This window comes from Bufo bufo, chromosome 7 (genome assembly GCF_905171765.1).
Source record: "Bufo bufo chromosome 7, aBufBuf1.1, whole genome shotgun sequence".
In the NCBI taxonomy this organism is placed as follows: domain Eukaryota; kingdom Metazoa; phylum Chordata; class Amphibia; order Anura; family Bufonidae; genus Bufo; species Bufo bufo.
Window position 1 is genome coordinate 178,719,551 of NC_053395.1, and position 12,965 is coordinate 178,732,515.

General features: G+C 45.1%; 1 protein-coding gene across 2 annotated transcripts in view; it reads left to right on the forward strand.

Moving 5' to 3' along the window:
• The window catches only part of CCDC141 (coiled-coil domain containing 141), a 177,989-nt gene that overhangs the window by 93,877 nt on the left and 71,147 nt on the right, over positions 1–12,965 (forward strand). For both annotated transcript variants that reach the window (XM_040441010.1, XM_040441011.1), the window contains exon 8: positions 6,298–6,467. In XM_040441010.1, coding sequence (XP_040296944.1) covers positions 6,298–6,467 — 170 coding nt within the window. The remainder of the gene's footprint in view (positions 1–6,297; positions 6,468–12,965) is intronic.

Below are 12,965 nucleotides of genomic sequence, written 5' to 3' on the forward strand. Positions count from 1 at the left end.
AAGAGGGAGCAGTGGGCAAAAGCAGAACACCCGCCGCCAAGAGACTCCGCCTGCTACTGACCGCCGCCATCTGGGACCGAGCACCCCAAAGGCAGCTTCAAGGAGTTCCCTGGCATGGCACTTCTTCAAACAATGTGCTGACGACAAGACCCGAGTGGTTTGCACGCTGTGCCATCAGAGCCTGAACCGAGGCATTAATGTTCTGAACCTCAGCACAACCTGCATGACCAGGCACCTGCATGCAAAGCATGAACTGCAGTGGAGTAAACACCTTAAAAACAAGGAACTCACTCAGGCTCCCCCTGCTACCTCTTCTGCTGCTGCCGCCGCCTCGGCCTCTTCCTCCGCCTCTGGAGGAACGTTGGCACCTGCCGCCCAGCAAACAGAGGATGTACCACCAACACCACCACCTCCGTCACCAAGCATCTCAACCATGTCACACGGCAGCGTTCAGCTCTCCATCTCACAAACATTTGAGAGAAAGCGTAAATTCCCACCTAGCCACCCTCGATCCCTGGCCCTGAATGCCAGCATTTCTAAACTACTGGCCTATGAAATGCTGTCATTCAGGCTGGTGGACACAGACAGTTTCAAACAGCTCATGTTGCTTGCTGTCCCACAGTATGTTGTTCCCAGCCGCCACTACTTCTCCAAGAGAGCCGTGCCTTGCCTGCACAACCAAGTATCCGATAAAATCAAGTGTGCACTGCGCAACGCCATCTGTGGCAAGGTCCACCTAACCACAGATACGTGGACCAGTAAGCACGGCCAGGGACGCTATATCTCCCTAACTGCACACTGGGTAAATGTAGTGGCGGCTGGGCCCCAGGCGAAGAGCTGTTTGGCGCACGTCCTTCTGCCGCCAAGGATCGCAGGGCAACATTCTTTGCCTCCTGTTGCTTCCTCCTCCTACTCGGCTTCCTCCTCCTCTTCTTCCACCTGCTCATCCAGTCAGCCACACACCTTCACCACCAACTTCAGCACAGCCCGGGGTAAACGTCAGCAGGCTATTCTGAAACTCAGATTTTTTTGTGACTTGACTCTGTTCGAAGGGATACAGATTATGGGGGGACCTGTGGATGACGCAGTTATGGGGGGACCTGTGGATGACGCATTGTTATGAGGGGGATGTGTGGATGATACACTACTATGGGGGATGTAGCATCATATATAGCATCTTATGTAATGGGGGTCACTATTCACACAGGGACAATATACTGTGACACATATGATACTGTGACCAGCATAAGATCATCTTATGCTGGTCACAGTATCATATGTGTCACAGTATATTGTCCCTGTGCGAATAGTGACCCCCATTACACCTCAGGGCACACAGTAGACTTTATATGTAAAATCTTTTAAATGCTCTGCTTTCTTCTAGACCAGTACTCACTATAAAAGCAGCACGTGACGTCACTCACTCAGTCAGTCACGCTCCTGCCAGCTTCATTAATGAAGTGGGAGGAGCATGACCGAGTGAGTGACGTCACGCGCCGGCTGGACCGCTGCTTTCATAGTGAGTACTGGTATAGAAGAAAGCAGATTGTAATGAAGCAGTTTTCATATGTAAAGTCTATAATCTTCAAGCAGTATCTCTGCTTTTAACTAGGGCAATCCTCTGTAGTGCAACTCACTATGAAAGCGGCAGGCGGGGCGGCAGCGTAACCTTGCGATACTCACTCATTCACGCTCCTCCCACTTCATTCATGAAGGAAGTGGGAGGAGCGTGAATGAGTGAGCATCGCAAGGTTTACGCTGCCGCCCTGCCTGCCGCTTTCATAGTGAGTTGCACTACAGAGGATTTCCCTAGTTAAAAGCAGAGATACTGCTTGAAGATTATAGACTGTACATGTGATAATTGCCGTGAGCGGGGTCCGATGTATTACAGTACAGTGACTGCATCGGGCCCCGCCGCGAGTGTTGCCAGCCTCCGTCCCCTCCTCCCACCCCTCTGATACATCGCGGCTTGCGATGTATCAGCGTCACCAAAGTAAACATGGCAGTGTTCGCTTTATAAGACGCACTGCCATTTTCCCCCCACTTTTGGGGGGGAAAAAGTGCGTCTTATAAAGCGAAAAATATGGTAACTCAGCAAAAACACTTAATTCAGTGATCGATCTACAGCTGTGGATCATTGAACTGCTGCTATTTAATTGCTCACTGTTTTTAGGCTGCCCAGAGCGTTTTTATGTCACTTTTTTCTTGGGTGATCGGCGGCCATTTTGTGTCTTGTGGTGCGCCAGCACAAGCTGCCACCAAGTCCATTTAACCATCAATAGTGTGTTTTTTTTTTTTGCTATATCCTACATCAGGGGCTTGGCTGTGCTTGCTATTTTATTGAGGGGTAAAATACAATTGCCAAAATAGCAGTACCCTAAATCTGGTGTTTCAGCTGTGGCTAGCCAATTGTAATACTGTCTGCTGTCTGCCGAAGCAGTTTTTGTTCTGGGTTGAATACAATTCCCAACTTAGCAATTCCCTAAATCAGTGGTTTCTGCTGTATCAGGCCAACTTTAAATCTATCCATAAAAGGGCATATTAGATTGAAGGTGCGGATAGGGTCATTCTCAATAACTTCACACGCTACCGTGCATTTCCAAGTCTAATTCTGTCCGTAAACGTATACCTGTCATCCAGGGCCTAAATACTAGGCCTACAATTTATATTCAGCTAAATCTGTCGTTACTGCTGTGCCTGTATTAGTGTAATACGGTACCTAAATAGCTAGCCAGATAGTGTTAGGTGTCTGTAAAAAAAGGCCTGAATTTGAATTCAATACATTGGGCCAAATAATTTTTTTCTTATTGTGGTGAACAGTAACAATGAGGAAAACATCTAGTAAGGGACGCGGACATGGTCGTGGTGGTGTTAGTGGACCCTCTGGTGCTGGGAGAGGACGTGGCCGTTCTGCCACAGCCACACGTCCTAGTGTACCAACTACCTCAGGTCCCAGTAGCCGCCAGAATTTACAGCGATATTTGGTGGGGCCCAATGCCGTTCTAAGGATGGTAAGGCCTGAGCAGGTACAGGCATTAGTCAATTGGGTGGCCGACAGTGGATCCAGCACGTTCACATTATCTCCCACCCAGTCTTCTGCAGAAAGCGCACAGATGGCGCCTGAAAACCAAGCCCATCAGTCTGTCACGTCACCCCCATGCATATCAGGGAAACTGTCTGAGCCTCAAGTTATGCAGCAGTCTCTTATGCAGACTCCCACCGCCCTTAATAAGATGCATAAGAATTAAAGGATAGTAAGCAATGTCCATTGATGGTGCCAGCTGACTTGCTAGGTTTCCCCGCCCTCTGGGTTCATTGGCTTCAGGGCTGCGTGTGTCCTGGACCACAGCATGCTGTGATTTCACCACCTCTGACCACGACAGACCTGGAGAAGACCTTTGGATGCCTTCTTTCTTGGTCCTCTGGGGTTCAGGTGACTTCTCCTGTTGGTCTGGATCTAGGGTCGGAAGAAATTCCTTGACTGCTTGCGGGGCCTGGAAGTTCAGGGGTGGTCATCCCCGGGGTAAATAGGGGATTTTTTTTTTTTTAATCGATGCGTCTATCATTTTTGTGACATTGGAGCTTGGACAAATTAGCCTTGATTGTAATTCTCTACATTTGACAGTTCACATTAAATGCTGTTAAGGCGTTCATATCCACATTTTGAGTTACAGACATCTATCACATCTGCATGGGTCATTCTGGTTTTCCAATGTATCTGTAAATGTTGGCTGTTCATAATTTTTGGATACGGTAAGTTGTCCAGAAATCAAAGAGTGTATCAGAACAAAAAACCTAACAGTAACTTGCCCAGGCAGGAATGTAGTAACGTAAGAAGGTCAGAAGATGGAGCCCTGACTTCAAGGAAATGTGTCACTAAAAATGTTTTCTGCTAGTTAAATCCAGATAGTAACAAATATCCTTTTTATCTAATCTTTATTCATTTTTATTTTCTGATTGCACTTTTTTATTCTATTTTCTGAACATGACTATGGGGGTGGCCATCTTGCTGAGCTGTTCTTAACAGCATTTACACAGCATTAAAAAATGTGCTTTACAGCAGCCCCATGGTCCATAGACACAATGGTCAGGAGGGGACCTCATTGACTTCTATGGGAGAGTTTTCTAGGCATGCTCTGTGACCTGTGCAAAGGTCATTGTACAAGGAAATAATAGATAAGATGTGACAATTGCCTATTGTGAATGGTGCATACTGTCTTATCTGTCATTCTAATCCTGCCTGTAATGATATCACCTCTGTGTATAGATAAGCAGATAACTGCAGTAAAGTGATCTGTACAGACCAAGAAATGGCTCCTGTTATTAGGCTTAGTGGCCAGTGCGAAAACACAGGATTTTATAGTTTTTATTTAAATATAGATATTGAAATTAAAAATAACATCATCAAATATTCTTTAAAAATATGTTAAAAATAAAAACATGTGTTAAACAATAAGCCATTTTCTGATGACACATTTCCTTTAATAATGCCTAACAGTCCAGTGGTCTTGGCTCTTCTAAGAAACTTGTATATTGATTGTGATCTCTATACGCATCCCCAGCCCACTCCATTACAATATGTACATAGACTGGACCTCCGAAGAAACACCATACATCAAAATACAGTCACAACTATGCTCATACACTATGCTTCATATTAAGGCCTTATGCACATGACAGTATGTATTTCGAGTTCCACAAAATATAGTTACTGGTCGTGTGCATCGCGCAATTTTCATTATCAAAATGCCCCATTTAGATGAATGGGGTAGTCACAGAAATGTCTGCAGTAAATCTGCTGGGTGTGAAAATATCCGAATCGTACCATGTATAGTGCATTTTTTGTTTCAAAAAGTTTTCTCTTTCTCTGTAAACATATATCTCCAACAAGAAATTAAAACATAAGCAAAACATAATAAAAAGGGTTGTCTGGGATAATTAAAAGTCTCCGACAGGCTCCGCCAGTACTGTCAAATGATGGTATACTTACCTCTTTCTCTGGTACTGTTCTCTCTACCGCCGGTCCTCCTGTCACTGCTTGATCTGTCTTCAGTGATATACTGCTGAGGACATCGAATGGCTGCAGTGGTCACTTGCCATATACCTGTATATCACTGCTGCAGTCTGTAAACAAGCAGCAGGAGGAACAGAATGGTGGCACAGAGAAAAGCGCTGGAGAAGGAGGTGAGCATACCATCATTTTTTTTTTTTTTTTACACCATTCAGGGTCTAAGATTTTTAATTATCTCCTACAGCCTCTTTAACAGTATATGCTCCTCCCCCGTCTGAACTGAAAAAGATGACAAAGTAATGAAGAAAATACCACTCTCTTCCTAAAAAAACTCTCGCCTTCTACTCAGGCTACGTCAAGCATATCTTCTTACTTCATCATTATGTATGAAATGAAACCACATCCCAAATTTTCTCCAACTCTTCCCTCCTATCCAATCTAATGGCCTTGATTTACCCCCACAAATATTATCCATACCATTAATTGTATTGATAGATTATTGTTTTCCTAGCGTTTGGCTGAATAGACATTGGAAACCATACAAATATATTGTAGTAATTCGTGTGTTTTTTTGTTGACCATCCACATTGCTTTAAAGGGGTTGTTCGATTTTCTAATATCGATTACTTATCCTCAAGATAGGTCAGCAACGTCCAATCGGCTATTCAAAGGTCTTGGACAAAGCAGTTGTAATAATTCTGCACCGTCGTTACAATGTTGACGGCTTGCAGGTAAACAGTGAAGGAGACGCAGCGCTTAAACAAGTGCTTCGACCCCTTCAAACAGCTGATCAGCAGGGGTGCCAGGAATCGAACCCCCGCCAATCTAATATTGATGACCTATCATGAGGGCAGCTCATCAATAACAGAAAACTGGACAACCCCTTTAAGGCAAATAACAAAAAATGAGTGGGCAATGTTCAAATCTCCTCCCAAAAACATCTCTCATAATATTGGATATCTTCTTCCAAAATTTTTGTACCACTGGACAGGGTCTCTTTATATAAATCATGGCTAGTTTGACACCATAACGTGTAATATCAACAAATCAAATGTGCAGGTCCTGACTCTGTGAACTTTCTCCACCAGTCTCTGAAGTACCTGGTATTGTACTATTTTTTTTGAAATACGGTGCACAAATGTTAGAGTTTCAATGTCAAATCCATCTTTGCTACATATGTATAAAGTGGGGGACATGAGGTTTTCATCGGTATCATGATATTAATCCATGGGATTCTCTATGGTGGTCGCAAGGTCATTAACATCTCAACTGGATGCATTTTACAGGCTTTTGACAAGCTTGGAAGCATGGAGTCTTACCTGAAACAGCAGAAGACGCGAACTCTTAGTGAGCTTGAACTCGCAACAAAGCAAAGGGAAGCTGAAGCTGAGATCCAGAGGTGTACTTCTGAGGCTTTCCACAAGGGGCAGGCTCTTTTCAAGAAATCACCTTTCAGGTCATTTTTTTTCTTTCTTTGTAAACTATTGATAATGTGCGAACATGATGGCTGAAAGTTACATGACAAAGCATGACTGATTCCAATATGGACATTTTAGTTTTAATTGTAGCCTATGTAGAAAATGAGAGCATACAAGGGTTAGATATATAGAAAACAGGACCTAGTCTGTACAGTACATATAATCTACCAATGCCTAAACCTACAAAGTAAGGTTATTAAAGGGGTTGTCTTATAAAATCAAAACCTTTATCTAAAGAAAGGCAGCCTGGTGATCAGCTGATCACCACAAGTGACAATTACATAAGCTCCCACTGGGAAACTACAACATGGTAAGGTCTATAGCAGTGGTTCTCAACCTGCGGTACATGTACACCAAGGGGTACACACTGGAGGTTGATGGGGTATGCAGGACTGCCCTGGCAGCCAGCAATGTTTCATTGATGCTTGCTGGGGCCTCTTGACATTCAACTGTATAGCCATCCTCGGACAGTGATACAATTAAATGCTTTAGCGGGGCACCGGAGCGGTCTCCCGACCCTGCCATTCACACTGAAGAGATCCAAGGAAAAGAAAGGGGAGGTGGTGCTGCTGTATACCCAATGCCAATGACATGATCAATATATGCTTTATTAGTTGTAGAACAACACGTTTATGAACCTGAAGAAGGGGACAGTTTGTCCTTAAAACGTGTTGTTCTACAACTAATAAAGCATATATTCATAATTTCATCAGTGTTGGGTATATATCAATGCTGCCTCCCTTTCTTTTGCTTGGATCTCTTCAGTGTAACTTCAGGCCAGGCTCAGACTTGACAGGACGGCATGCAGCAGTGGAACCATTTACTATTTAGGACTGAAAAGGTGTTTCGCCCTGAGCGCAACAATCCAAGGTGAACAGCCCCTTGTCACTTACTACTGTATTACACTATACAGCCCTACACATGATGCGCTTCTATCTCTTCCTTTTATGACCTGCCGTTCACTGAAGCCTAGTGACTATAGCCTATTAGAGGCCGGGGTAGGTGGCACAATGACCTCGTCATCACCGTGCCGCCTGAGCGGGGCTGCAAGCAGTTCAGGAGGAGGCCTATATCATCCTGCAGGGGGCATTTTCTGTACAGGCACACATGATAAGGGGGCTTTTTTTCTCTACTGGCACACATTATAAGGGGTCATTTTAGGGGGCTTTTTTTCTACTGGCAATAAAAGGGCTTTTTTACTTCTAGGCCGAGACTTCCGCCTAGCAGTGTTGCCGGTGATGTCACCGCCACTAATGTGCGGGCTTTAGCACTGCCCTAGCCTCCATCTATCAGAGACCCGGTACGTCACCGGATCTGCAGAAAAAGCCCTTGCCCTGCACAGGGCAAGGGAGAGCATTGGAGCATGAAATACTCTGATGCTCATCTCAAAGAGGCTGCCTGGGTGAAGAAGGGGATATGTCCAGGTTCAGCTCTGAACCTGGACAACCCCTTACAAGTGTTTGTTGTCCCTACTACAGATACGAGGACCAATCTTCAGGATAGGTCATCAAGATAAAATCAGTGTGGGTCTAAATCCCGACACGTCTGTTGATCAGCTGTTTAAAGAGGCCGCGGCGCATGTCCAAGCATTGCATGTTCTTCAGTATTTACCTGCATCCCATCTAGATTGCAGTGGTGGTTCGGTGTAATTACTATTCAAGTGAATGGGTCAGCAACTGTAATTACACTGCACCGCCGTTACAAGGGAAGAAACTGAAGAGGAAGCAGCGCTTGCATAAGTGCCACAGCTCCTTTAAACAGCGGATCAGTGGGGCTGGCGGGAGTCGGACCCCCAGCATTCTAAAATTGATGATAAGCCATTGTTACCTGAATCCTGGACAACCCCTTTAACTTTAAGGAGTGTTGCAGCTGACTAAGGGGCCATAGGCCCTCAAAGACTATCCTAATGCTGGAATGGTCAGTTCACCCACTACCATTGTGTAGGTATATTGCAGTTTGAAAGGTACAAGTGAAGAAGCCTTTCTTTTTTGTGTCAATGAAGTGACAAGTGGTAAAGTGTATCCATAGTGTTGATGAGAAGGTGGGGTACATGGCGTGGCCTGCTGACAGTACAGAAGTGGTGAGAGCAGCACATGAAGCTCCTGCTCCTCTCAGTTCACTGTTATGACAGGCAGCACAAATACCACATCGCCTCCATGAACTGTAATGTCAATTAGTATACAGTGACAAACAAGCTCCAGGACAGTCAATACCTCCAGGACGTGGCAAACAGGAGAATTATTCTCACAAAACTGTGTTTTACACACACGAAGGTCAATGAACCAAAAGCTAAAATGTGACTTGTGTAAAAGTCAGATTGGGAATGCAGATGAACTAACGTTATTAGTTTTTCAGCTTATTTATGGTGTGTATTTAGGATATGGCCATGCGATCAGGTTTCCTGATGCAGTTTTAGAAGCCTAAATCAGGAGTGGAACGTGAAAGGAGAGAAAGGATAAAGGACAAATACAGCTTCTCCTCTCCTTTTTAATTCACTTCTGTTTTGGCTTCCAAAACGGCATCAGGAAATCTGATCATGTGGCCGTATCCTAACACTAGCTTTTTAAATATTGTGTTAGTTAAATCATGAATAATCAGTCAACAGAGCCTTCAGTTCTATAGAAGAACTCTGCTGCTAAACTAATAAAACAAAAACACTACCTGGTTGAACCCTTAGGCTGGGTTCAGACCTGAGCGTTTTACAGCGCGTTCCTACGCGCTCTAAAACGCTGAACGGGCGAAAAACAATGTTTCCCTATGGGCATGGTTCTCACCTGAGTGTTTTACAGCGCGTACGAACGTGCTGTAAAACGCCCTACGCCTCAAGAAGTACAGGAGCTTCTTTGGGGCGTATTGTCGTGCGTTTTCCGCCCATAGACTTCAGCGGGAACGCGCCTAAATGGGCGTTTGCTTGTTTCCGCCCGATACAAACGCCTGATACAAACGCCCCATAAAAACGCCTGTAAAAAGCGCATATCAAATACGCTCAGGTCTGAACCCAGCCTTAAAGTGCTCATTCGGCCGAGAGCTATCTGGCCTGACAACACAAGCATGTATGTGTTTTCAGTGGGGAGAGATGAGGAATCCCAGCGTATAACATATTCAGGACATAAAATGAGGCAGTGGAAAAATAGCCCAAAGGTCATTGAAAAGGGTTTAGGCAGAAACCCTTCTGTCCTGTGTGGGGGCCTGGTTTGATCCTTACTTCTCTATGTACCCTACTGTCTCTAAAGTTTAATAGGATATCTGGTGGTTATTAATTCCAGGGTCAGTTCCAAATTATCTTCTCCTAGACCTGTATTATCAGGCCTTGTTCACATTTTGGTGTCTGTTTGATGTCCGTGAAAAAGTCCATCCGCGTTTGGTCCATATTTCCATTTTCTGCCCTTTATGTGTCATACGTATTCCACAGATGCTGCTCAGCTGAAAATGAATTTCCATAGAATCTCCTATCAGTGGTCAGTGAAAAACAGACTGCAAACGGACAGATGGATCTGTGTGCTGTCCATGATTTTCATAGACCCATAGACTCGAGTGGGCATGCTTGATCTGCAACCTGGATCAAAATAGTGCATGCTTCCACATTTTTTTGTGGAACTATGGACCATAAAAATGTGCAAATGTGAACTAGTCTATTATTTTACATGGATCAGTATGCTGTCTGCAGAAAATGGCAAACTACCATGGAAAACAGAAATGTGAACGAGGCCTAAGGGTCCCATTATTCTGTTAGAGCTTGGGCCACCACAGGATCCTCTGATACTTTGGTGGACCAGTCTAACCCTGAGATAGCCACTATCAAACACCTCAGGTGGTGGATTATCCCCTGGAGAACAAAAGGATCAAGATTTTAAATTCAATGTGCCTGATCCTTATCTCTCCTTACATCATATGTGGGGGGAGAATCAGGAGCTGCCCATACAAATTAGATTGTTGGGTTGTCCCACGGAAAATGGCAGGTTCAGCCGACAATAGCCTAACATGTGAAGTGGGCTATAGGCTAGATTCACATGTGGCGGGCAAGTGACAGCTCATCCAAACCATATCCCTGGAAGCTGTGCATCTTTCTACAACACATCTAAAAGGTCGTCAGTGATTTTGTGATACATACACCCAATTAAAAGGGTGCCTATACTTTTCAATAAACAAATCTGAAATAAGTCAGATGAGTTTTGATGTCTTTACGTCTGCAGTGTTTTAGGGCTGGGTTTGCCAACTAAACATAAGTTCTCAAATAGTGAAACTTTTGGCCATTAAACAGATAAATAGATATAATACCCATTTCATTAGTGAACTTTTTAAGGGTAAATTCAGAAGCGCTGTAAAAATCTTTAGCCCATCTTGTTTAACATTTTGATGCAGATTTAGCCCTTGGCATTAAAAAAGAGAAATCCACAGGAAAGAGTTTGTAACGAATTAAAAAACATACAGGTATAGGCATACAGTGAATTTGAAAATATGAAGTACGTCCTCGGACTCACAGTAGTAAAATTCATTAAATTGTTGCAGATATTGCACATAATCTGTTTAACCACCTCCGGAACCGCCGAACGCAGCGACGCGTCCTGGAGGTGGTTGATTCATTTCGCCTGGACGCGCCGGCGCGTCCTCTCGCGATACGCGAGATTTCGGTCACAGATTTCGGTCACAGCATGCGCATCGCGGGCCGGCAAAAGTTCGAGGAGTATTGCATCAGCAAACTGCCAGCCAATGATCGTCGCTGGCAGGTTGCTGATTTTTAAAAAACCGAATCACAAGCCATATAACAGATCATATTAGTAAATATAATCTGTTATATGACTTCTCTGCTCCTCTGCTGGTCCTTTTCGTCGGTTGGATCCAGCAGAGGAGCAGACTGAACTGTGAGTACACACCAAACACTGTCCTTAGCCCCAGATCACCCTCCATCACCCCCATCATCCAAATTAACCCCTTGATCGCCCCCTGTCAATCACTTAGTGAAAGACAAAAAGTGATCAGTGTAAACTGTCACTTTTTTTTTTCACTAGTATTGGCTGTTAGGTTTTAGGATTAGTTTAGGCCCCTTGGTTAGGTAGTTAGCGATCGGTTAGCGCCCAGCCCACCGCACAGCAGTCCCTTATTCGATGATTAGCGTATCGCTAATCAGCATTTGTACTTTTATAGTATCTGTAAGTGATCAAAACTGATCACGGTCAGATCTATAATTGTATTAGTGTCACCTTAGCTCGCCCTCCACCCAAAACGCAGTGTTTGCCCGATCAGGCCTGATCGGTCGCCCACACGTGCGTTCACCCACGCCCGCCCCACCGCAGTGACAAAAAATTTATTTTTTTTGATCACTGCACATTCACTTTACACGCACTGCGGCGATAAAAAAATCCGTTTTGATATTTTTTATCAACCGCAGCGGCCTCCGGTACTTTGCTAGCCTCCCCTTTGTAAGACAGGCTTGCTTTTTTTCTTGGGTAGTCTCAGGGAATACCCCTAAATTTAGTTGCCCAAATGTCAAACAGGGGGTATTCTTCTGAAGAGGCCTACAGGATTCTGACCCAGTCGGATGAGGAATGGGAACCCTCATCTGACGAATCTAGCGGGTCAGAATATAAACCAAAGTTCGGACGAGGAGGTGGAGGTCCCTGATAGAACCAGGCGTACCCGGCCCCATGTCGCTAGACCACAGGTTGCGCAGGATCCGCTTCAAGAGCAGCAGAGTGGGGCTGTCGCTGCCGGATCACGTGGTGAGGCATACACCAGCAGCGCAGCCCTTCCTGGACCTAGTACCAGCACTGCCGTGCAACATGGTGAAGTAGCGAGCACCAGAAGGGCAGTTGAAGCTGGTACAGTGGCACGTGCAGTAGTTACCCCGTCGCAGCCACCGCACAGACAGGCCCGTAGAGCCCCTAGAGTCCCTGAGGTGCTGGCAAACCCTGATTGGCAGTCACCAACTTCAGCCGCACCTGTAGTTCCCCCTTTCACCGCCCAGTCTGGAGTTCGGGTTGAGACAGCTCAGATCGGTTCGGCCCTGGGATTTTTTGAGCTGTTCTTGACTGCGGAGCTCTTGGACTTAGTCGTGGAAGAAACAAATCGGTATGCCACACAATTTATAACCGCAAACCCGGGAAGCTATTATGCCCAGCCTTTCCGGTGGAAACCAGTCCAAGTTTCCGAACTTAAAATTTTTCTGGGCCTTCTCCTCAACATGGGTCTAACTAAAAAGCATGAATTGCGGTCATATTGGTCCACGAACCCAATTCATCACATGCCCATGTTCTCTGCTGCTATGTCCAGGACACGATTTGAGACCATCCTGCGTTTCCTGCATTTTAGCGACAACACCACCTCCCGTCCCAGAGGCCACCCAGCTTTTGACCGGCTCCACAAAATTCGGCCCCTCATAGACCATTTCAACCAGAAATTTGCAGATTTGTATACCCCAGAGCAAAACATCTGCGTAGACGAGTCTCTAATACATTTTACCGGGCGCCTTGGCTTCA